General features: G+C 45.0%; 1 protein-coding gene across 1 annotated transcript in view; it reads left to right on the plus strand.

The window, feature by feature from the left end:
- Positions 1-5,300: 5,300 nt before the first annotated feature.
- The window catches only part of LOC133351260 (mucin-like protein), a 56,165-nt gene continuing 36,362 nt past the window's right edge, over positions 5,301-25,103 (plus strand). The window contains exons 1-5 of the mRNA XM_061566364.1: positions 5,301-5,316; positions 6,046-6,315; positions 7,362-7,499; positions 11,692-11,814; positions 12,211-12,336. Coding sequence (XP_061422348.1) covers positions 5,301-5,316; positions 6,046-6,315; positions 7,362-7,499; positions 11,692-11,814; positions 12,211-12,336 — 673 coding nt within the window. The remainder of the gene's footprint in view (positions 5,317-6,045; positions 6,316-7,361; positions 7,500-11,691; positions 11,815-12,210; positions 12,337-25,103) is intronic.

Here is a 25,103-nt window from a genome sequence, read left to right on the forward strand (position 1 = left end):
CTACAACAGCCACTACAGAATTGACAACTACCACTCCGCAGGCAACCACAACTAAGGAAGTCACCACCCTATCGACTTCAACAGCACAATCCACCACAACTGCACCTACAACAGCCACTACAGAATTGACAACGACCACTCCGCAGGGCAACCACAACTAAGGAAGTCACCACCCTATCGACTTCAACAGCACAATCCACCACAACTGCACCTGCAACATCCACTTCAGAATTGACAACTACAACTCCGCAGGCAACTACAACAAAGGAAGTCACCACCCTATCAACTTCAACAGCACAATCCACCACAACTGCACCTACAACAACCACTACAGAATTGACAACTACCACTCTGCAGGCAACCACAACAAAGGAAGTCACCATCCTATCGACTTCAACAGCACAATCCACCACAACTGCACCTACAACAGCCACTTCAAAATTGACAACTACCACTCCAAAGGCAACTACAACACGTGAAGTCACCACCATATCGACTTCAACAGCACAATCCACCACAACTGCACCTACAACAGCCACTTCAGAATTGACAACTACAACTCCACAGGCAACTACAACAAAGGAAGTCACCACCCTATCAACTTCAACAGCACAATCCACCACAAATGCACCTACAACAGCCACTACAGAATTGACATCTACCACTCCACAGGCAACCACAACAAAGGAAGTCACCACCCCTATCGACTTCAACAGCACAATCCACCACAACTGCACCTACAACAGCCACTTTAGAATTGACAACTACCACTCCGCAGGCAACCACAACAAAGGAAGTTACCACCCTATCAACTTCAACAGCACAATCCACCACAACTGTACCTACAACAGCCACTACAGAATTGACAACTACCACTCCGCAGGGAACTACAACTAAGGAAGTCACCACCCTATCGACTTCAACAGCACAATCCACCACAACTGCACCTGCAACATCCACTTCAGAATTGACAACTACAACTCCGCAGGCAACTACAACAAAGGAAGTCACCACCCTATCGACTTCAACAGCACAATCCACCACAACCGCACCTGCAACATCCACTTCAGAATTGACAACTACCACTCAGCAGGCAACCACAACAAAGCAAGTCACCACCCTATCAATTCAACAGCACAATCCACACAACTGCACCTACAACAGCACTACAGAATTGACATCTAGCACTCCGCAGGCAACCACAACAAAGGAAGTCACCACCCTATCAACTTCAACAGCACAATCCACCACAACTGCACCTACAACAGCCACTACAGAATTGACAAATCTACCACTCCGCAGGCAACCACAACAAGAAAGTCACCACCTATCGACTTCAACAGCACAATCCACCACAACTGCACCTATAACAGCCACTTCAGAATTGACAACTACAACTCCACAGGCAACTACAACAAGGAAGTCACCACCCTATCAACTTCAACAGCACAATCCACCACAACTGCACCTACACACAGCCACTACAGAATGACAACTACCACTCCGCAGGCAACTACAACAAAGGAAGTCACCACCCTATCGACTTCAACAGAACAATCTACCAGAATCACAGAAGCAATCACCCAAGCCCCTACCACAACTTCACAATCCACCGCAAATACACCGACAACAACAGAGACAACCACTGTAAAATTAACAACAACCACACCGCAAACTACCACGCCAACCACAACAAAAGAAACTCTCACCCAATCAACTTCACAAACAACCACAAATACACCGACAACAGACACAACCACCGTACATTTGACAACAACCACACCGCAGACAACCACAACACATCAAGCCACCACACTATCGACTTCATCAGAACAATCTACCAGAATCACAGAAGCAATCACCCAAGCCCCTACCACAACTTCACAAGCCACCACAAAAACGCCAACAACAACGGAGGCAACCACTGTACATTTGACAACAACCACACTGCAGACAACCACACCCACCACAACACTGCAAACTTCCACCCAATCAACTTCACAATCCACCACAAATATACCGACAACAGAGACAACCACTGTAAATTTGACAACAACCACACCGCAGAAAACCACACCAACTACAACATTGGATACTACCACCCAATCAACTTCACAATCCACCACAAATACACCGACAATAATCACAACAATATCTCCAACCACAATAGTGTCACAAACAACATATACCCCAACTACAACCACTTTTCCAACAACAGCTTCAACAATATCTTCAACAACATCTTCAACATCGCCAACCACAACAGCATCGCCATCTACAACATCTCCAGGTTAGTTATGTAAACATGACTTGGCCTCAGTCTGTCTGAGGCAAGGACCTATGTCTGACTATTCCACTAGCAGTGTTAAGATCTCGATTTAAAATGTGGATATCCACCTTTGTTAAACCAGGTTCTGAAATGTACAGGAGTCGGTTGATGGTCTCAATGTGAACACCAATTATTGTGCTGCATAAATTATCGTGTGAATTGTATATTATTGCATAATAACATTAATATCCCATAGGTATTCATATTCTTAGGTTTTTCGGTAAAGTCACGTAGGTAAAACATTAAAATTAATAAAAGTAAAATAAAATAAAAAATCACGACGTTTCGGAGGCAACACAAGCTTCTGTCTTCAGGTGGAACCGTCACAGCCACGACAGCTGTATCAAGTAAATGAGAGATTGCAGGAGCTACCACTCCGTTTATATAATGGTTGGAGAAGGGGGGGGTAAGGGCCACGTGCAGCACACTTTTTATTCATATGGTAAGGTGAGGCTTAAGAGGGTGAGCCTTTGTTATGGAGAGGTACGGTTTGTGACTCAAACTGTGACAAGGAGACAACCACTAAACATGGTAAACCTGTAATAGTTGTCTGTCAAATAAGATTGGCAAATAACTGTAGTTACTTGATACAGCTGTCGTGGCTGTGACGGTTCCACCTGAAGACGGAAGCTTGTGTTGCCTCCGAAACGTCGTGATTTTTATTTTATTTTACTTTTATTAATTTTAATGTTTTACCTACGTGACTTTACAGAAAAACCTAAGAATATGAATCCTTGCAGTCACGAAAGCTTCAATTTTAGAATCCCATAGGTAATTTTAAATGTGGCTAACCCTCTAGAGATAATGTGAGAGCTCGCCTATATCTACGTTCATTCCACAAGTTTATGATAAGACAATTGGGAAATTCATTGGCGATATGAAATATATATTAAGTGCTTAAAATGTATATATTACGTCATATATCCATGCAACTTCTACAATGAACAATACAGCACCATCTAAGATGGTTACCCATAATGTATGTTGTTTATTTACATGCAACTTTTCAGTACCAGGTTTGCCAAGAAATCTAACTCTTGCCAGTGGAGGAGTAACAAACACATCTCTGCAAGTCATTTGGCTGAGTGCTCTGGGAGATGTTGAACGATACACAGCATTAATCTCTCCTGGAGATTCACCCTCCATTGCTGTTAGCCCGAATGGTTCACTCAATGCCAAGTTTGCTGGGCTGAGACCCGGAGTCCTATACATCATCACTGTGAAAGCCATTGGGAAAGGAAATCTCTCTGGTGAAGGAGTGTCTGTGACTGCGAGGACAGGTATTTACACTCCAACTACATCGAAGCCATTTTAGCCGATTTGAGGGACATTTATTTAATGTCAATATTGTACACAAACAATATGTATTATGTTGAACTTCTGTGCTAATCAGAGGTGCGGGGAAGGGACAATAAACTAAATACAAAAAGCAGTTCCAAGGAAATTAGTTTTCAATCTAGATTAAAAAGTGCACAGCTGCAGTGGCTTCCTAATATCGCAAGAGCATTCCAGTCGGCCGCAGAAGTGCATCTGAAAGCGCGCAATGCAGTGATCGTCTTTGTTCGATGGTTAGAATATATAACTATTGTATAGTATGATACATAACTATTGTATAGTATTTGCAAAAAAAATGTATGCTCGAAGAATACGTATTTGAAAAATCAACGTAATGTGTATGATTTTTTTTTTTACTGTAGATCACAGTAGATCACTTACATGATGATCATCCTTCATATATAATACCATAAATGTTATATACTGTATTTCAATCATGAATTGTACAATGTTGCTTCTCAAGGCTATGAAAGAATTATATTCTTTACATAGCACCTAAGATATGTTTGTGAACGTGCTTAATAAAGGAAGTACTTCCTGTATTAACGATATTAGATGTTCTAACATAGGCATTATAAATACCAATGAAAATTACAAGAAACTTTCACTTGCAGAATGCCACAAGTTATACTCATAACAAACGTCAGGAAAACTCACATATACGTGTCCAAAACAAAATACAATTATTGGAGAGACAATTTAAAAGCAAATTTGTAAATTACTCGTCATTTACAGAGTTGAATTTATTGTTTTCTATGAGGTAATCGTATGGGTATCCCCAGAGTGTATAAGTGGGGACTGAATAGCCAACGAATGTGAGCTTTCCAGAAGTAGGCCTGCCAGCAATGAGCATTAATTAGGTTACTGTGTAATATTCTTCTGAGTCAATAATGACAAACTTGGTCTACCATTCTCTGTCTGTTGATTAGACAAATTAGCTCAACTTAATGCAAGATGGCCACATTGCAGTTCTTCAGGAACTGGCGGGTTTGCATAATGCTTAAGGCCCGAAGACATTTTGTATGCACAGTGCACGTTTTTGTGTTGTTTTGTGTTGTATATATCCAGGGTAATCATTACAAGTGGATCAGGATTAAAACGATGAATGAAAGACATCAGAATAGAGCAATTCTTGTGAATTTTAACTTGATAAATGGAGATATAGATGTATAACAAAAAAAAAGCGTTCCATGTGTTGCTGCTATCTTTGATGTATGGACGGGTAAGCATAGGGATATGTTCACAGACTGAAACCGTCACGGGAGGGCACATTTGGATGAGGGAACAAACACAAACCCGTTTAATACGTACACTTTCGCGACCAATATTATACATAAAACAAGTGTTTTGTGTTAGATCACGTAAATATCAATGGGGTTTACTCTCCAACACACCGATGTGCTGAAGTAGTAACTAATTGCCACGTTTTGTTTACGTGACAAACCTTACTAAATGGCTGTGTCGGGTGGTGTCGGTTAAACGACACATTTATATTTACGCGATCTAACCCAAAAAACACCTCCTAAAGGAAAACACAGCAGATTAACTGAAGATACACTCCTTTAAAAACTTATTTTTAAACAACGCTTTTATTAACAACTTCGTTTAACTCACGGTCGAGAAGTACAATACGTCAATGGCGCCTGCGTTTTGTGCGAGTAGATTCCACAGTTTAGGGACCGCGGCGTTTTTTTGACCTTCACAAAAATATATAATTAATTTGCCGTCCATACAAAAATTGTTATTGCTTGAAAGGAGACAATTCGTTGATGAATTCATGCCGATTTTCACATAGGCGTGCATTGTCACCGGAGCTGAGTACGTGTGCAAAATTTGGAATTGATTGGACAGCAGGAAGTAGACTAACTTTTGTTTACAAAATTTGACCACAACAAACACAAGTGAAGTTAAATAAAACCGTTGAATAAAGTGAGCATGCATGGCCGATTCACAAAACTAGTGACGGAGCGCCAGCCAAAAGAGAGCAATGCACACCACAAGGAAAAAACAGTGGAGATGGAGTGATGAAATCATTTCATGAACACGAGTGCTTATTCATTTACTGTATAAGGGTATATCATCTATTGTGATATTTCCCCCCTGTTGGAGTTAGTACAATTTAACACGTGTTGGTGCGTGTTAAAAACAACCACAACACGCAACAGCAACAAATTGAGGCAGTGACATTCCAGTTTTTAATGTATAGCTTCTACCAACGTGCACAACCGATTAACATGGTTGGCTACGTAGGGTGCGAAAGAAGTTCAACACACATCGGGACGTGTGTCTTATTATCAAACCGGATGCTGGTTTGAAGGGCACAAATGTTTGAATTTCCTGTCCATAGTTAACGCCATACTAAATCGTTTTGTACTCATCAGTTCCAGGGAATGCAAGGAATTTGACCTTCACCAGTCAAGGAGTGACCAACAAGTCCTTGGAAATTGTCTGGACGAGCGCTCAGGGCGACGTGGCACAATATGCGGTGCTCATCTCTCCGGCAAACGTTTCTGCCCTTTCCATCAGTCCAAATGGGTTACTCATCGCCAAGTTTGATAATTTGAGAGCAGGTGTCCTCTATGTCATCAACGTGAAAACCATCGATCATGGGAATAACTCCAATGATGGGGTATCTGTGACGCAAAGAACAGGTAACTTATCTCTGTAGCCTTTTAGTAGTAACTGAGGTTGCTTTCACAATGCTTACAGCAATTCGTTTGCACATATACAGCACAGCAGAAATCCAATAATTCGTGTTGATTTGAGAGGCTATGTCATAAATCATGTAATCAGCAGCACACCGCGCAGGTTTGACCAAACAATCCGTGCAATGTGTTCTTTTGCGCCCACGCGGTTTTGTGATGCAGATAAAAGGATGAAATATTCCATTAATCCGTGAAAAATGTGCTCATGACAGGGGAACAGTGCCTAAATTCATCCGCGAGTGGTTTCGTTTCTTCTCAAACCCAAATTGTGCAAATCCGTTATCAACGCGTATCGTTTTGTTACTCAACAAACCTCGACAGAGCAGTCCCCACGTTCGCCCCACCTGCTTGCACGGATTGTGATTTCCATTTTCGTGAAGCATTTTGAATCCACCGCGGTTTGCCGTGGAATTACCGGAGGGCATCGCGAACCAACAATTATAATTATCCACGAATTACAAGGATTCGTAGAATATTACATTTGGAATTATTGGTGTTCTGCTGCACTTGTTGATCATTTATACCCAAAAATGCCGTCAGTACACACACTTCTGTAGATTTACACTGTTTCATTAACATTTAGCGTGTCCTGTTATCAACATTACAGTCACGTATATGGAGTCAGATATCATCAGTTGGGTATCTATAAATGGATGACTGTGTTAATTAAAGTATAATTCGTATGATCTGTAACCCGATTATCCACGACTCTTATTATCCACAAGCTGTAGGATTTGTGGAAACCTATTATCCATGGCCCTATGGTTTCCTATTGTAAAATGTATACGTTAAGTAAATGTGTGGTTAATCGCAACCACAAAATTCAATCTCCCCAACAACATCACTGCAGATAAGAGGATATACTGTGTGCAGCTGTTTATATTTTTAGATATCCAGCGTGTGCCGAGATAGTTATATTTTTATGTATATACAATTGCGTTAATTTGTCCTTTTCAGCATCGTCTTAATTTCGCTTCTCGTTCACTTTATAGACGTTGACGAGTGCAGTGATGGGAACAACAAATGCGCTCAGGTATGCAATGAGCTGAACCTCTTTGAGAACAGCCAGGGCTACAACTGCAGCTGCTTCGGTGGCTTCAAGATGCAGCAAGATGGCATAAGTTGTCAGCGTGAGTAACGACACATAATTTTTTCTGCGGATAATGTGTCCAGGTTGTTTCACAGTGCACTTGATTGAGACACGCATCTTCTGGTGTAATCGGGACCCTATTTTCCATTGCCGTGGGTATTTTTACTGTATTTATTCTTGTTGGTGCTACCACAATGAGTACACTATACGATATGTTAAACATTTAGTACGCACATCAAACTGTAATGTTTAACATTTCTGTAGGATTGTGTTGCCTGTAACTTGCAAATCGCATAAAAGCAAAGCTAAATATTCTACGTGACAGTATTAAACATTTTAATGTAGTCTTCTTCCGCTCCAATAAATGTTAACGTAGAAAAATACAGTAAAGGGAAACATTTACATGTTTTGGAAGTAAAAGTAATGATGGTGTGTGTATACATGTAGTGCTGAACTCGACATGACAGCTTCTTGCATTTCTTCCTCACTTTATTCCGCTAATACCGATCAACATTCCTTCAGCGCGTTCTCCGCTCGCTCGCCGCCGCGTTCCGCCGGTCTCGCTCGCTCCGCGTCTCTCATTCTGTCGACTCTCCTCTCCACTCTCTCAGTCACAGTTCAGCCGCTCTTTATCAGCTTCGCCGTCACACTGCTACCCTATACTTTTCCACTGCTACCCTATACTTCTCCACTGCTACCCTATACTTCTCCACTGCTACCCTATACTTCTCCACTGCTACCCTATACTTCTCCACTGCTACCCTATACTTCTCCACTGCTTCTGGCTCCGCTGTTTCCGCTCCAACATTCTTCTTCTGCTCCCAGGCACGAACTCCCGTCTCCTTCAAAACCCGCTCTCTTTATGCCCAAGCCAATTATTCTCTAATTAATCAGGTGGCGTCCCCCGCGACGCCCCTCACCCCCAGCCCCCGCTGGCACCCGCCACGTGTTCCAGACAACGCGGCGCCACTTAGCGACGACAACAACCTCCCGGCCAATCAGCGCCCTGCATCCTTAATCGCCCTCTACCACCTGTTACTGTCCTCAGACAGCGTGGCGTCGCATTTAGACAATAACAAATCCCAGCCAATCAGCGTCCTGTGTCTTTAATTGCCCCCTACCCGTCTCTGGCCTCCTCCTTGCATCGAGACGACAAAAACAACCTCGACCTCGTATGCTCCCACTGTACTCTGCGCACACGTGCCCCCGACTCCCGCGCGTGGCGCATATTTCAGGCACTACATACATACAATGTGTAGAGTGGTGATTGGTTGCAATAGTGGCAAATGTCGATTTAAATTCCTGGCAATGCACGTCGACGGCTGGCGATATCCAAATTTGACCCAGGCCTCCCCAAAGTCAACGTAGCCTTTAAAATAAATATTTGTATAAAAATTAGTAGAGCCGGTCCAGCCCCTGTCCCCTCTCCTCCTGTACTCAATCGCCCAATAACGATCAGAAGAAACACCCCCCCCCCCCCCCCGCGTCGAAATATCGCAGTTCAATTTCTCATCACGAAATTCGCCCAAATCTCAATTGTGACAATAGCCGATGATATCTAGGAACATTTAACATACAAACATCTGCCCGAAACATTAATAATGTCCCTCATAAACGTCCGAGTTCATCATAATACTTACACGTTTCGTTTAACATCGAATTCTATGAACAACGTCAATGAGATAAATCATATCTAACTGACAAAACATCAAAATCAGTTATTGTTTCTCATATTAATCTCACCGCTGCCATAGCGCATGTTCTGCTCAGCCCCATTAGCTCGCTCAATGTTGAAACCAAGCTCTGATCAGCCATCGTGCGCCTTTCCAATGTACAGCTCTACATCGCAACAACACCACTACCACCAAGTGTTTGCAATTGCAAAAACGAATTCCGTTTTTCAAAACCAAAACGCACTCATCATCTTCCAACTCCGTTATAGCTATTGATTCGAGTTGTATTGCTCAAAGTAAACACGTTTATTAACACTCGTAATACTGATTAAATAACTCGCCGCGAAGCCGATTTTCCGCGCAAATACTAAGTGGTGGAAGGGGAGGAGTGGAGGAGATGGCTGACTGATGCTGCCCCCACGTGTGGTGGTTGTCAGTACTGCTTGCCGCTTGCTTGCTGCTGATGCTGCGGCACTTCGAGGCATCAAAGCCACTCAACTTTGCCTCTCGACTCGCGATCAGCTCCGCAAGGCGCGCTCCGTCTGCGTCGCGTCCCAAACGCGCTCGTTATTTCCATTCATAGTGCGCGCATGTACAACAAAAATAAGCGCTCGTTATTTCCATCATAATGCGCGCATGTACAACAAAAATAAGCGCTCGTTATTTCCATTCATAGTGCGCGCATGTACAACAAAAATAAGCGCTCGTTATTTCCATTCATAGTGCGCGCATGTACAACATAAATAAGCGCTCGTTATTTCCATTCATAGTGCGCGCATGTACAACAAAAATAAGCGCTCGTTATTTCCATTCATAGTGCGCGCATGTACAAAAAAAATAAGCGCTCGTTATTTCCATTCATAGTGCGCGCATGTACAAAAAAAATAAGCGCTCGTTATTTCCATTCATAGTGCGCGCATGTGCAACAAAAATAAGTGCTCGTTATTTCCATTCATAGTGCGCGCATGTACAAAAAAAATAAGCGCTCGTTATTTCCATTCATAGTGCGCGCATGTGCAACAAAAATAAGTGCGAGTTAATCGAACGCGCCATTTCAACCCCGCGTTACGTAAAACGCGAGGCGACTCCACCGAGCGCCTGTCAGTCGATTGACGCAAATTGAACAGTTAGACATTATTTCTAGATTTGAAGCTTTCGTGACTGCAATAATTTAGCATGTGCACCTCTAGCATGTGCACTTGTTGTTCTCTTTTAGCCCCGCCCCCCCAATACGTTCCATTCATTGGCTACCACACTCAGATAAGCCCCTCCCCCCTCCTCCCCCCTTAAATTGTATTTAAGAACTTATATCTTGGAATTTTTTGCCTCACTTGATACAGTAAATCTAGCTGTGACGGTCCTACCTGATGACGGAGACTTGTGTTGCTTCCGAAATGTCGTGATTTATTATTAATTTTATTAATTTTAATTTTATTATTTTTTACCTACGTGACTTTACCGAAAAAACCTAAGAGTAGTTAGACATTATTATTATTATTGGAGCTAATGTAACAACACACGGCTGAAAGGGCACTTAATCCACCCAAATCTAAACTGTGCACTTCGGGGGCTAGGGTCCCAATCCTTGATCACCACTGCATTAACTTAAACAATAATTTTAAAAACGCAACTGGTTACCCGTAGATATTAGCAGAGTGCTCAAATTATACGTGTCATACGTGTGATTAATCACAGGTGAGCACACACCAGCATCAGGGAGACAACGCTGGTGAGGTGTGATGCTGGCCACACTTCCTGTGTCCTAGACTGGTTCTTAATAAGTGTTTGCTGTGTGTTTAATTCAGATTTAATTTAATATAGAAATATTAACAAATACAAGAACGGCAATATATATTAATTCTGTACCTCAGAGATGCGAATACAAATGCTGCCATATATGCTGTGACTGACCCAAAGTCTTACATATAGCTCATATTTTCAACCTTTATGAGATTTAAAGTACATATTTGAATCGTAAATCTAGGCAATGGTCAGCAGTGCATAAGCAATTTGACCAATTGGATGCAACTGGGAGTGAAGTATTATATCATGGACAGAGCCAAATTGAAGAAGGCCATGATCGCCAAAGTCTTTGAGAAAGGACACGGCTCATACAGAATAGGAATTGGAAATGATAACTAAATATTTAGAAAATGACTTCACTGTATCATTTTAATCGTGTGAATAAAGGAAATCAATGTCATTATTTAGAGTACAATATAGTATTGCCCTGCATCAAAAATGTAATCTAAACATTAAATTTCACATTCATCTATTTTGGCCATCTCGTTACACCCAAACATCACATGTTAGCTGTTTAATACGTTTACTGAATGTATAAGCACGTACATACAAACATATATTATTTTTTTACAACATACTAAATATATTTACAGTCAAATATAAAAAAACATTAAATTTGCTTGTAAAAATATTGAGTCATTGTGTATGCATTTCTGTACTGTTTCATTACACACGTTACGATTTGAATTGTGAACAATTACACTGCAATACCGTATGGAGGTTAATGCGCTATATATGTTGTATGTTATTTTTCAGCTATTGTGAGCTGCACACTGGCCTGTACCAATGGAAGGTGCTTTATTGATCCCAACACAAAGAGACCAACCTGCTCCTGTAACATTGGTTACGTCCTTGATAAAAGCAAGCAAAACTGCTTAGGTAAAACTGGATTTGCACGATCAATCTGTTGTATTTTTATGCTTTCTCCCACCTAGTATCCATTCGTTAGAGGAGATGTCAGTAATACTGTGTTTATTTAAAGCATTTAAGATTAAACATTGTTTTAAAATATTATGTTTCTAATCTGTACGTACCCTCAAACATACCTCTAGACCTGCTGCTTAGCTAGTTATATAAGAATTATTATGATACATTGCCAATACTGTGTTGTTTAAGCTCAATTGCCTGATAACTACATGCAATGCTACTGAATGATACATATTTAAATGAATAGCTGTTAGTTGCAAGCAATGCAATAATTGTCATGATACATTGCCAATACTGTGTTAAGCTCAATTGCCTGATGACTGCATGCGGTGCTCTTGAACGATACAGATTTGAATGAATGTGAAGAACAGCCTAAACCGTGTGAGCAAGAATGCTCTAACACCATCGGAAGCTACAAGTGCTCCTGTTCTCCTGGGTTCACGCAGGATCTTGTTGTTGCTAACAGATGCATTGGTACGTGAAAACCGTCACTATGGAGATTTTTCCCAGTTCCACAGCCCTTGTGTTTTTTCTTTAAACAAACAAAGCATGATCGAGGGAAGAGTGATTGGGCTCACTGTCCCCCTACTCACGTAGGGGCAACGATCAGGAATTTTTACGGGAGCGAAAGAAGAGGGAAAGGAGGGGTGTACTCAAACAGAACCGCACAATAAAATAACATAGACACGAAATGAGTGAACTTGACGTTGTTAATTCCCCACATCATCTTGGTCATAGGTTTTTGTTTTACCATACTTCGTTAGTGCGGTTTGGGGGATGTGTTGTTAAGGATATTAATTGCATTGGTACAGCAAAATTGAGTTGAAAGAAATAAGTTGGACTGAGCCATTACATTTTACATGATACACATGTGTACCATTTTACTATTAATAATCGTAACATACCTGTTACAACTTAATGCTGGGCGATGGTTGCTTTGCACACCTGTAATCCAGGATGGTGGAGGTGAGAGTTGGTGGTACGCACAAATATTTTGAAGCTCCCTTCCCGTGGGCATTAAGGTGCCATACCCTAGGCTCGCCAGGAGAAGGAAGAACACCGAGTCCAATAATAGCTATCATACGTTTTGATTCCTTTCGGGGATAAGAGTCTTGCCCCCTTTACACGTGCGCTTTATCGCTGGGTGCTACAGTGGTTTGTTCTCCTACTTGTATAGACACTCAGTAATTGCCTGAAAACATCAGTTTTAAAAAAATCCCAATGGAGAACCTTCGTGGAAAAAAAGAGTTCTTAGGGGGGTTGGGGGGGGGCCTCGTGGATGAACGAGTAAATCATTATTAGAATGAGCTGTGTGCTACTCAAAGGCTTTACTTCATTTTTATGTTTTCTTTTGTTCCCCACAGATGTTGATGAGTGCCAGAGTAATCCTTGCACAAATTCTGGCACCTGTCAAAACATGGTAAATAAATTCTCCTGCCATTGTACCAGTGGGTGGACCGGTGTCTACTGTGATGAAGGTGAGTGGAACATTTTAATTACATCAATGTTTGTGGGATAAATGCTTCTGAGCATGTGGATGTAGTTTATGAACTTATAATGGAAACACCATACTTATAGAGGCAACAATAAGCTTGGTGATATTACTACTACATATTCAACGTGATGTCAGTTTGGGGAAAAACATGCTTACATGTACGCTATGTTAATTTAGTATAACACCATTTAGCAGAAATGTCTTAATCAAAATGTATTTTTGTAAAAAAAAGTTAACCGGACGTTTTACATCGATGGGTACATTTTCATGACCTTTCGTGTTTGTGTGTTTTTTGCAGATGTAAATGAATGTGCCTCTAGACCATGCTCCCATGGAGGAACCTGTGTCAACACACCGGGCTCCTTCTCTTGCAGATGTGCACCCGGTTGGAGTGGGACCCTCTGTACACTGCGTAAGCTGATACACATCCGTTGTCTAGTTTTGATAAATTACTCGCAAAATCACTGAATTGGGAATAACCAGATAGCAACGTTGGCCCCTACTGGCAGATGAAAGCCCACATGCAGGCCAGTGTTGCGTGCGCTGAGTGCCGCACAGGGACAGCTGCCACTGGGGAGAATCCTTAGCCAAACTGCAGCAGGGTATCAAAATGGTTGAGATGAGATACGATGGAGAGCACTTTGAGTGCCCTATAAATGCAAATACTTAAACGCATTCAAAAGTCCATGAATACTAACAAACATTTCTCTTTTTATTATTATTACACGCTTTTATTTAACTCACTCCGTCTGTTGTCGTAACCTCAAAAAATATTCTAACTCAATTTTACCCACTTCCCAATGTGATATCGACTGCAAACTTGGTATGCTTATGTCATACTGATGACAAGACTATATTCTATCATTAAAATTTTAAAATATATATTTTTTAACATTTTACACGCTTTTTTATTTAACTCACTCTGTCTGTTGTATCCTCAAATTTTGTAACTCAATTTCAACCGTCTTCCCAATGTCGTATCGACTGCAAACTTGGTATAGGTATGTCATACGGATGACAATAATATATTCTATCATTGAAATTTTAAAATATATATTTTAAACAATCTTTTTTACGGCTCTAATTGTCCACGCTCAACTCACGTTGCCTGTAAATCACCACAGTCCCTTACGTCACGGCAAGCCTCGGGGAGCCACGCCGAGGGGCGGGGGATGTGGAAGGAGGGGAGGGGCGATGGGGGCAGGGGAGGGGCAGCTCGGACAGTGCATTTTATTAAAGCGTGTTTTTTTAAAAAGTATTTTTAAATATTGTATTTCTTTGTGTACTCGGTTCACGATAGCAAAAACACATTTTCTATATGGGAAATGTAGATGTAGCACCAATGTCTGCACATTGATGCTTTAACACCTATAAACTTCACAAATAAAACGTATATATTAAACTAGCGGAAGTACCCGGCGTTGCCCGGGTGAAAAATATATTTCTTAAAAACTTTACATATATACACAGATACTAAGGTATTGTCAAAGCCCGGTGGGCTTTGACAATACTCACCACTCACGCTCACCACTCATCCTCACCACTCACCCTCACCACCACCACTCACCCTCACCATTCACGCTCACCACTCACGCTCACCACTCACCCTCTCCACTCACCATCACCACTTACCCTCACCACTCACCCTCACCACTCACCATCACCACAAACCCTAACCACTCACCCTCACCACTAACCCTCACCACTCACCCTTACCACTCACCCTCACCACTAACCCTCACCCTCACCACTCACCCTTACCACTCACCACTCAACCTCACCACTCGTCCTCACCACTCACCCTCACCACTCACCCTTACCACTCACCACTCACCCCTCACCACTCACCATCACCACTCACCCTCACCACTCACCCTCACCATTCACCACTCATGCTCACCACTCACCCTCACCACTCACCCTCACCACTCACCCTCACCACCACCACCACTCACCCTCACCACTCACCCCTCACCACTAACCCTCACCACTCACCCTCACCATTCACCACTCACGCTCACCACTCACCCCTCACCCTCACTAACCACCACCACCACTCACCCTCACCACTAACCCTCACCCCTGACCACTCACCCTCCCCACTCACCACTCACCCTCACCACTCACCATTCCTACTCACCACTCAACCTCATCATTGACCACTCACCACTCACCCTTACCCTCACCACTCACCCTCACCACTCACCCTCACTACTCACCCCTAACCACTCACCCTCACTACTCACCATCACCCCTTATGCTCACCACGCACCCTCACCACTAACCCTCACCACTCACCCTCAACATCAACACTCACCGTCACCACTCACCCTCACCACTCACCATCACCACAAATCCTAACCACTCACCCTCACCACTCACTCTCACCACACCCACAGCACTCACCCTCCCCACTCACCATCACCACACACCCTCACCACTCACGCTCACCACTCAACCTCACCACTCACCCGCACCACCCTCACCACTCACCCGCACCATCCTCACCACTCACCCTCACCACTAACCCTCACCCTCACCACTCACCCTTACTATTCACCACTCAACCTAACCACTCATCTTCACCACTCACCCTCACCACTCACCTTCAACACCAACACTCACCACTAACCACTCACTGGTGATGGTGGGACCTGCTATAACAGCAGTGCATGCCGACTGTGGTGGTACCTGCTATGACTACAGCAGTGCATATTGTGGTGGTACCTGGTATGATTACAGCAGTGCATATTGCTGTGGTGGTACCTGCAATGATAACAGCAGTGCATACTGACTGATGGTACCTGCTATAATGACAGAAGTGCATACCGACTGAGGTGGTACCTGCTATCACTACAACAGTGCATACTGACTGGTGGTACCTGCTATGATTACAGCAGTGCATACTGCTGTGTTGGTACCTGCTATGATTACAGCAGTGCATACTGCTGTGTTGGTACCTGTTATGATGACAGCAGTGCATATTGTGGTGGAACCTGCTATGATTACAGCAGTGCATACTGCTGTGGTGGTCAGTTTAACACGTAGGCTTTCGCGACCAATGTTATTCATAATCAACGATTTTTGGGTTTAGATCGCGTTTATTTATAAATGTGTCGTAACCCTCCACCACCCGACACGGCCAATCAGTAAAAATGTGTCACGTTGACAAAGACAAATAGTTCACTGCTTTGGGCTAAAGCAGTGAACTATTTGTCTTTGTCAACGTGACACATTTTTACTGATTGGCCGTGTCGGGTGGTGGAGGGTTACGACACATTTATAAATAAACGCGATCTAAACCCAAAAATCGTTGATTATGCTGTGGTGGTATCTGCTATGATGAGAGGAGTACATATTGTGGTGGTGGTACCTGGTATGAAAACAGCAGAACATACCGAGTGTGGTGGCACCTGCTATGACGACAGCAGTACATTCTGTGGTGGTACCTGCTATGATGACAGCAGTACATACTGTGGTGGTGGTGGTACCTTCTCTAATGAGAGCAGTACATATTGTGGTGGTGGTACCTGCTATGATTACAGCAGTGCATATTGACTGTACTCATCATTCACCCACACCATTCACCACTCACAACTCACCCTCACCACTCATCCTCACCACTCACCACTCTCACTCACTACTCACCCTCACCATTCACCCTCACAACTCACCACTCACCAATCTCCCTCACCAATCTCCCTCACCCTCACCAATCACACCCTCACCAATCACCACTTACCCTCACTGCTCACCAATCACCACACACCCTCACCACTCACTCTCACCACTAACCCTCACCACTCTCCCTCACCACTCTCCCTCACCACTCTCCCTCACCACTCACTCTCACCATTCACCCTCACCATTCAGCCTCACCACTCACCCTCACCACTCACCACTCACCGTCACAACCACCACTCACCCTCACCACTCACCCTCACCACTCACTCTCACCATTCACCCTCACCATTCAGCCTCACCACTCACCCTCACCACTCACCGTCACAACCACCACTCACCCTCCCCACTCACCCTCACCACTCAACCTTACCCTCACTACTCACCATTCATCCTGGCCAATCACCACTGACCAATCACCACTCACCACTCTCCACTAACCCTCACCACTCAACCTCACCACTCACCCTCACCACTCACTCTCAAAACTAACCGCTCTCTCACCACTCACCCTTACCACTCACCCTCACCACTCAGCACTCACCACTCACCCACACCACTCACCCTCACCACTCACGCTCACCACTCACCACTCACCCCTCACCGCTCACCACTCACCCATCACCACTGACAACCGCCACTCACCCTCACCACTCACCTTCACAACAACCACTAACCCTCACCGCTCACCACTCACCCTCACCACTCACCCTCACCACTCATCCTCACCAATCACACCCTCACCAATCACCACTTACCCTCACTGCTCACCCTCACCACTCACCACTCACGCTCACCCTCACCATTCACACCTCACTAACCACCACTCACAACTGCCACTGACCCTCACCACTCACCCTCACCACTCACCCTCACCACTCATCCTCACCACTCACCACTGACCTTCTCCCTCACCACTCACCCTCACTACTCCCCACTCTCCCTCACCACTCACTCTCACCATTCACCATTCAGCCTCACCACTCACCCTCACCACTCACCCTCACCACTCAACCTCACCCTCACTACTCACCACTCATCCTCACCAATCACTACTGACCAATCACCACTCACCACTCACCCTCACCACTCTCCACTAACTCTCACCACTCACCCTCACCACTCACCCTAACCACTAACCACTCTCTCACCACTCACCCTCACCACTCACCAGAGGTGGGACAAAGTCATTGTTATGCAAGTCCAAGTCGAGTCTGAAGTCATCAAATTCATGACTCGAGTCTGACTCGAGTCCAAGTCACATGACTCGAGTCCACACCTCTGCCACTCACCCTCACCACTCAGCACTCACCCTCACCACTCACCCTCACCACTCACGCTCACCACTCACCCCTCACCGCTCACCACTCACCCATCACCACTCACAACCGCCACTCACCCTCACCACTCACCCTCACCACTCATCCTCACAACAAACACTCACCCTCACCGCTCACCAATCACCCTCACCACTCACCCTGACCACTCACTACTCATCCTTACCAATCACACCCTCACCAATCACCACTCACCCTCACTGCTCACCGCTCACCACTCACCCTCACCACTCACCCTCACCACTCACCACTCACGCGCACCCTCACCACTCACCCCTCACTAATCACCACTCACAACCGAGGGAGAGTGGTGAGGGTGAGTAGTGAGAGTGAGTAGTGAGGGTGAGTTGGGAGGGTAAGTGGTGAGCGAGATTGGTGAGGGCGAGTGGTGCGCAAGAGTGGTGAGTGGTGAGGGTGAATGGTGAGGGTGAGTTGTGAGGAAGAGTGGTGAGGGTGAGTGGTGAGGGTGAGTGGTGAGGGTGAGTGGTGAGGCAGAGTGGTGAGTAGTGAGGATGATTGGTGAGGGTGAGTAGTGAGGGTCAGTGGTGAGCGTGAGTGGTCAGGGAGAGGGGTGAGTGGTGAGGGAGAGGGGTGAGCGTGAGTGGTGAGAGTGAGTGGGGAGTGGTGAGGGTGAGTGGTGAGGGTGAGTCGTGAGTAGTGAGGATGATTGGTGAGGGAGAGTGGTGAGGGTGAGTGGTGAGCGTGAGTGGTGAGGAAGAGTGGTGAGTAGTGAGGATGATTGGTGAGGGTGAGTGAGTGTGAGTGGTGATGGCGAGTGGCGGTTGTGAGTGGTGTTTAGTGAGGGGTGAGTGGTGACGGTGAGCGTGAGTGATGAGTGGTGAGGGTGAGTGGTGATGGTGAGTGGTGAGCGGTGAGGGTGAGCAGTGAGGGTGAGTGGTGATTGGTGAGGGTGAGTGGTGAGGGCGAGTGGCGGTTGTGAGTGGTGATTAGTGAGGGATGAGTGGTGAGGGTGAGCATGAGTGGTGAGTGGTGAAGGTGAGTGGTGAGGGTGAGTGGTGAGGTTGAGTGGTGAGTAGTGAGGATGATTGGTGAGGGTGAGTGGTGAGCGTGAGTGGTGAGGGAGAGGGGTGAGTGGTTAGGGTGATTGGTGAGGGAGAGGAGTGAGTGGTTAGGGTGAGTTGTGAGGGAGAAGGGTGAGTGGTGAGGGTGAGTGGTAAGGGTGAGTGGTGAGGGTGAATGATGAGCGGTGAGGGTGATTGGTGAGGGTGAGTGGTGAGGGTGAGTGGTGAGGGAGAGGGGTGAGTGGTGAGGGTGAGTGGTGAGGGGTGAGTGGTGAGTGGTGAGAGTGAGCGTGAGTGCTGAGGTTGAGTGGTGGTGGTGAGGGTGAGTGGTGAGGATGATTGGTGAGGGTGATTGGTGAGGGAGAGTGGTGAGGGTGATTGGTGAGGGTGAGTGGTGAGGGTGAGTGGTGAGGGTGAGTGGTGAGGGTGAGTGGTGACGGAGAGGGGTGAGGTTGAGTGGTGAGCGTGAGTGGTGAGAGTGAGTGGTGACTGTTGAGGGTGAGTGGTGAGGGTGAGTGTTGTGTAGTGAGGATGATTGGTGAGGGTGAGTGGTGAGGGTGAGTGGTGAGCGTGAGTGGTTAGGGAGAGGGGTGAGTGGTGATGGTGAGTGGTGAGGGAGAGGGGTGAGTGGTGAGGGTGAGTGGTGAGCGTGAGTGGTGAGGGAGAGGGGTGAGTGGTGAGGGAGAGGGGTGAGTGGTGAGGGTGAGTGGTGAGGGAGAGGGGTGAGTGGTGAGGGTGAGTGGTGAGCGTGAGTGGTGAGGGTGAGTGGTGAGTAGTGAGGGTGAGTGGTGAGGGAGAGGGGTGAGTGGTGAGGTGGTGAGTGTGAGTGGTGAGTGTGAGTGGTGAGGGTGAGTGGTGAGGGTGAGTGGTGAGGGTGAGTAGGAGGGTGAGAGTGAGTGGTGAGGGTGAGTGATGGTGAGTGGTGTGAGTGGTGAGGGAGAGTGGTGAGGGTGTATATATTTTTACCTATGATGACAGCAGTACATGCTGGCGTTTTGTATGTTAAATGTAAAAGCTAAAGTGTGAATGTGTGTGTCTGTTGGAAATGTCAAGCAAACTTGGCGACACGCAGATTTTAAAACAGGAATAGGACGATTTTAAAGTAATCTACCACCTTCGATGAGTCCTTGGCGCGATTCAAAGAATCGATTCCTGGCGTGTTGGGGGTTTACATTTTGAATGACAGAGTTTTATTTTCATTGGTATGTTATGTTTTAATCTTTTCAGGAGTTTTTAATTATATTTTTGCCCCGGTCAACGCCGGATATTTCCCGTTCGTAGCAATTCATATCGACTATAACCAACTTATAGTAAATGGGAATCGGCCGATTCTAAATGAGTCTACAACCTTCGATTCCTTTGCGCGATTCAGAGAATCGATTCTTGGCTCGGTCGGGTTTAAAATTTTAATTACACATTTGTATTTTCATTGGTATGTTATGTTTTAAAATTTTCAGAAGATTTTAAATGTATTTTTCCCCCGAGCAACGCTGGGTATATCGAGTTTATAGCACAAAGTCCTCGCCTGACAAGTGTGGGGTGTCGAGGCCTAGTAACGTGCAGAGCCTCCGGCCTCGCCGAGATTGCCCACCTGGGCGAGGCTGGAGGCTGGGCCGCTACCCCCCACCCCCCCGCGCTACAAAAATACTGTCTAATCGCTATAATTTTATTATCTATCGACCCTATAATAGTAAGTGCACACATTGGGGTGGGGGGGACGTGAAACTTTGATGAATTTATCTCAGCGTCGCGTGTTAATGCGTGTGCATATTTTTAACGGGAATTAAAAATGGCGTCCACCCCGCAGCGACGGCGTTGCTGCCCGTTGCCAGGGGCAACTGCCCTGGTCGGCATCTCGCGCATGCGCAACGGTGTGCTTCGTCACGTGCCGGCCAGCAATAGTAAATAAATAAATAAAGAGGCATTGCACTAAATCGATAAGCGAACCGATTTAAAGGCGACTGACGAAAAATCGGAAATGCCTATGTTCACCGCGGGGCACGGGACGTGCCTCCTGCCAAATCCCTCGCAAGCGAGCGTACGCAGACAGACAGATGGACAGACAGACAGACGGACAGACAGACAAAAAGTGACGTTTATAGGTAAGATACAATTCTACAACCTCACACTGCCTATTTAGATCTTTTCTTTTCAGCAGACATGAAACGGTGGTTAATACGAATGACATTTTGCGTCTCATTGTTGTTTATCTGGAGTGTGCAATGTGGCCCTGTGCCATCGTGTAGACTGCACAAGTTGTGTGTTCACACTGCCATTTGCTTCCCTTAGTTGTGGATGAATGTGCTTCCAACCCGTGCATCCACGGCACCTGTGTGGATCAGGTCAACGCCTTCTTCTGCAGATGTGACGAGGGGTGGTCGGGCAACACATGCACTACGAGTGAGTCCTGATCAAAGCTCGTCTTCACTGAAAAACTTTTAGATCGATCACATCTCAGATTCCCTCATATACATATGGAGCATAACAAAAAAAGTGTCTCGATTTAAAGCTTTCGTGACTGCAGGGATTCATCTTCTTGGTTCTTTCGGTAAAGTCATGTAGAAGGGAAGTAATAAAATAATATAAAAAAACATAATAAAATAATTCTCACGACGTTTCGGCCACAATGCAAGCAGCCGTCCTCAGGTGAAGAATGAAACACCACCAAGCTTGGAGCGTATATTTAAGCTGGGTTGGAGGGGGGGAGGTGGGCAGAAGAGCGCCTTGACAAAAGAATTTGCATATCAAGAGGAATTTAGCATATTTGTAATAAAAGACTCGGACGCTTCTCTCTGTCCTGTGTCCTTTATTTGGGTTCGATCTCTTTTCCCTCACGGCACTCCCCCTTACTCTTCGCTCTGCAGCCCCAGGCTGCTGTCGCTCACGTAGCCCACTTCCCTCCTTGCAGACCCGCTGCTGTCTCGTCATGCAGACCCCCGCTGCCCAACTCCACCCTTGCAGACCCGCTGCTCTCTCTGCAGTCTCCTCGCTGCTCCTCCAGCCCCGGGGTCGGTCACCGTTGGCCGACGGTGCCGATCCTCGGGGTCTGTGTGTGTGGCGATCTCGCCACTCTCTCTCTTCCCCACTCCGCCCTGCGTGGCCTCACACTTTCCCAGTCTCCGATCACTCCCCTACTGCTTCCGGTTTCTCCCCTTATAGACCTGAACCCTCTCCCCCACGTGACGTAACTCCTCCCCCCATGACGTCACCTCCGGAAGGTCGTCCACGCCCGCATTACATATTTATGGGAAATGCGTAGGAGGTGTGTGGGGGGTTTCAAAGTCATATTATGCCCGTGCATTATGCAGGATTAGCAGCATCAAAGGAAGGACGTAATAAACCATTTCGGAGCTTAACTGATTGTGTTCACGTTTACGGTGACTTTCAGACCACAGTCCACTCACTGGCATTGACTATATATCTTGTATTCTCCACATGGAATGGATTCTTTGCTCCGCTGCAAGTCTCCTTCCATCACTCTCCTGATGATGCTATGTAGTTTATACTTTAGTTTTTTACGTGGTTGTTAAGTAACTGCAGCTACATACTATTAACATTACTTCCCTTTGTTAATGCTACCCCCATCCCCCTCCCTTTGATGCTGCTAATCCTGCATAATGCACGGGCATAATATGACTTTGAAACCCCCCGCCCACCTCCTACGCATTTCCTATTGATATGCAAATTCTTTTGTCAAGGCGCTCTTCTGCCCACCTCCCCCCCTCCAACCCAGCTTAAATATACGCTCCAAGCTTGGTGGTGTTTCATTCTTCACCTGAGGACGGCTGCTTGCATTGTGGCCGAAACGTCGTGAGAATTATTTTATTATGTTTTTTTATATTATTTTATTACTTCCCTTCTACATGACTTTACCGAAAGAACCAAGAAGAAGAAAAAAAGTGTCTTTAGCTCAGTACGTGTGCTTCGTTCATAACAAGCTCCCAAACACCGTCCTGTGGTGTGAGCAGGCAGATGCACTACTACGATAACTGAATGGCAACCCAGGAATAGGTAGTTTACTTCTACCCCTTACTATTGATTGTCGTGCCACTTGAATGCCTTTAAGCTGAAGTTTAACGGGCACATTTTCAGCTTTGAAGCTTTCGTGACTGCAAGGATTCATATTCTTAGGTTTTTTCGGTAAAGTCACGTAGGTAAAAAATTGAAATTAATAAAAGTAAAATAAAATAAAAATAAAAATCACGACGTTTCGGAGGCAACACAAGTCTCCGTCATCAGGTGGGACCGTCACAGCCAGATTTGCTGCATCAAGTGAGGCAAAGATTCAAGATGTAATCCCTTAAAAGCAAGTTGAGGGGGGAGGAGAGGGGGGGGAGCTCATCAGAATGTGGTAGCCAATGAATGGAACGTATCGGGAGGGAGGGGGGCGGGGCTCAAAGACGGCACGAAGTGCCACGTAGAACGCATCGGGAGGGGGAGGGGGCGGGGCCAAAAGGATGGACGACGCGGCACACGAGAGTCGGCGGCGTGGACGTGGTTGTGCGCACGCCGCCGACTCTCGTGTGCCGCGTCGTCCATCCTTATACATGAACGTGAAGAGTGTGTTTTTGTGCATATGTGTTCAGATAATAAACATGATGAAGCACTTCAAAACGCATATTACATAATGTACTGTACTATATTTTCAAATGAGACACATGTGCAAAATAGTAGAGCGCATATATAAACTGAACTCAACTGATAAATACGTCATGGCATTGAGAGAGAAGTAAATATGTCTAAAGGTATGTTAAGTGAATGTTGTGTGTGAATTTGCGTATGAAAGTGGTTCTAACTAAATAATCGTTTGCTTCGCAATGCATTTAAAAAGTGTATTAACCTTTTGTGTGTATAACCGCTGCCTTGTGATATTGTTTAGACATCGACGACTGCGTGAATGCACAGTGCCAAAATGGTGCAACCTGCATTGACATTCTGAAGGGATACAACTGTTCCTGTGTGCTGGGATACAAAGGGCAATACTGCCAATACAGTAAGGCTCATTTCCCACATTCTTTTGTATTAAGTCAAATGTAAGAGTTTTCAACTCAGATGAGCATTAGGCTTTGTTTATATCATACTATTTCATAGCTTTTGTGATTGTGCGGTATACCTCTGTTGTATTTTCCAGTTGTACTTTGTGTTGCTTGGCATGATGTCCAACGTGTATTCAGTTCTCTTAAGAAGCTGCTAGCATGTATAGCGAAACATCGGACACATCATGCCATGGTGAAGAACATGCAGTGCCAACCAAGAAGACACTCCGTAGAATTGTGCGATCTCTTTTGGTTACGCTGAGCCAGTGGTAGAATTTCCACATTCATATGAAGGAGCCCATGTTTAGGTTGACCGCTGTTGTTGAGGAAGGTCGAGAAAAGACGATCCCTGACTGCTCCAAATTAAGATTGGGATTAGAACTCATAAGTATTTGAATGTATTGTAAATTATTACGTTTGAGTGACTTTAGTTTAAGGGGTAGAATTCTGTACTAAAAATCCTCACGCATGGGTATGATTTCCAATTAAAATGAATGCCAATGAAAATAATCTTGTAACATTGATCTGATTTCTCATTCCAAAATCAATGTGGGTTATTTGGAAGTTGACCATAGTTGTCATCCTACAAAATACAATGTGGGCCATTTCTAGTTTTTTTAATTGATTTCTATGAGTATCAAATGTGTCAGCAAGAGTGTGAATTTGAGTG

Source organism: Lethenteron reissneri, chromosome 36, assembly GCF_015708825.2.
Source record: "Lethenteron reissneri isolate LAM-NWPU_2019-01 chromosome 36, ASM1570882v1, whole genome shotgun sequence".
Lineage (NCBI taxonomy): Eukaryota > Metazoa > Chordata > Hyperoartia > Petromyzontiformes > Petromyzontidae > Lethenteron > Lethenteron reissneri.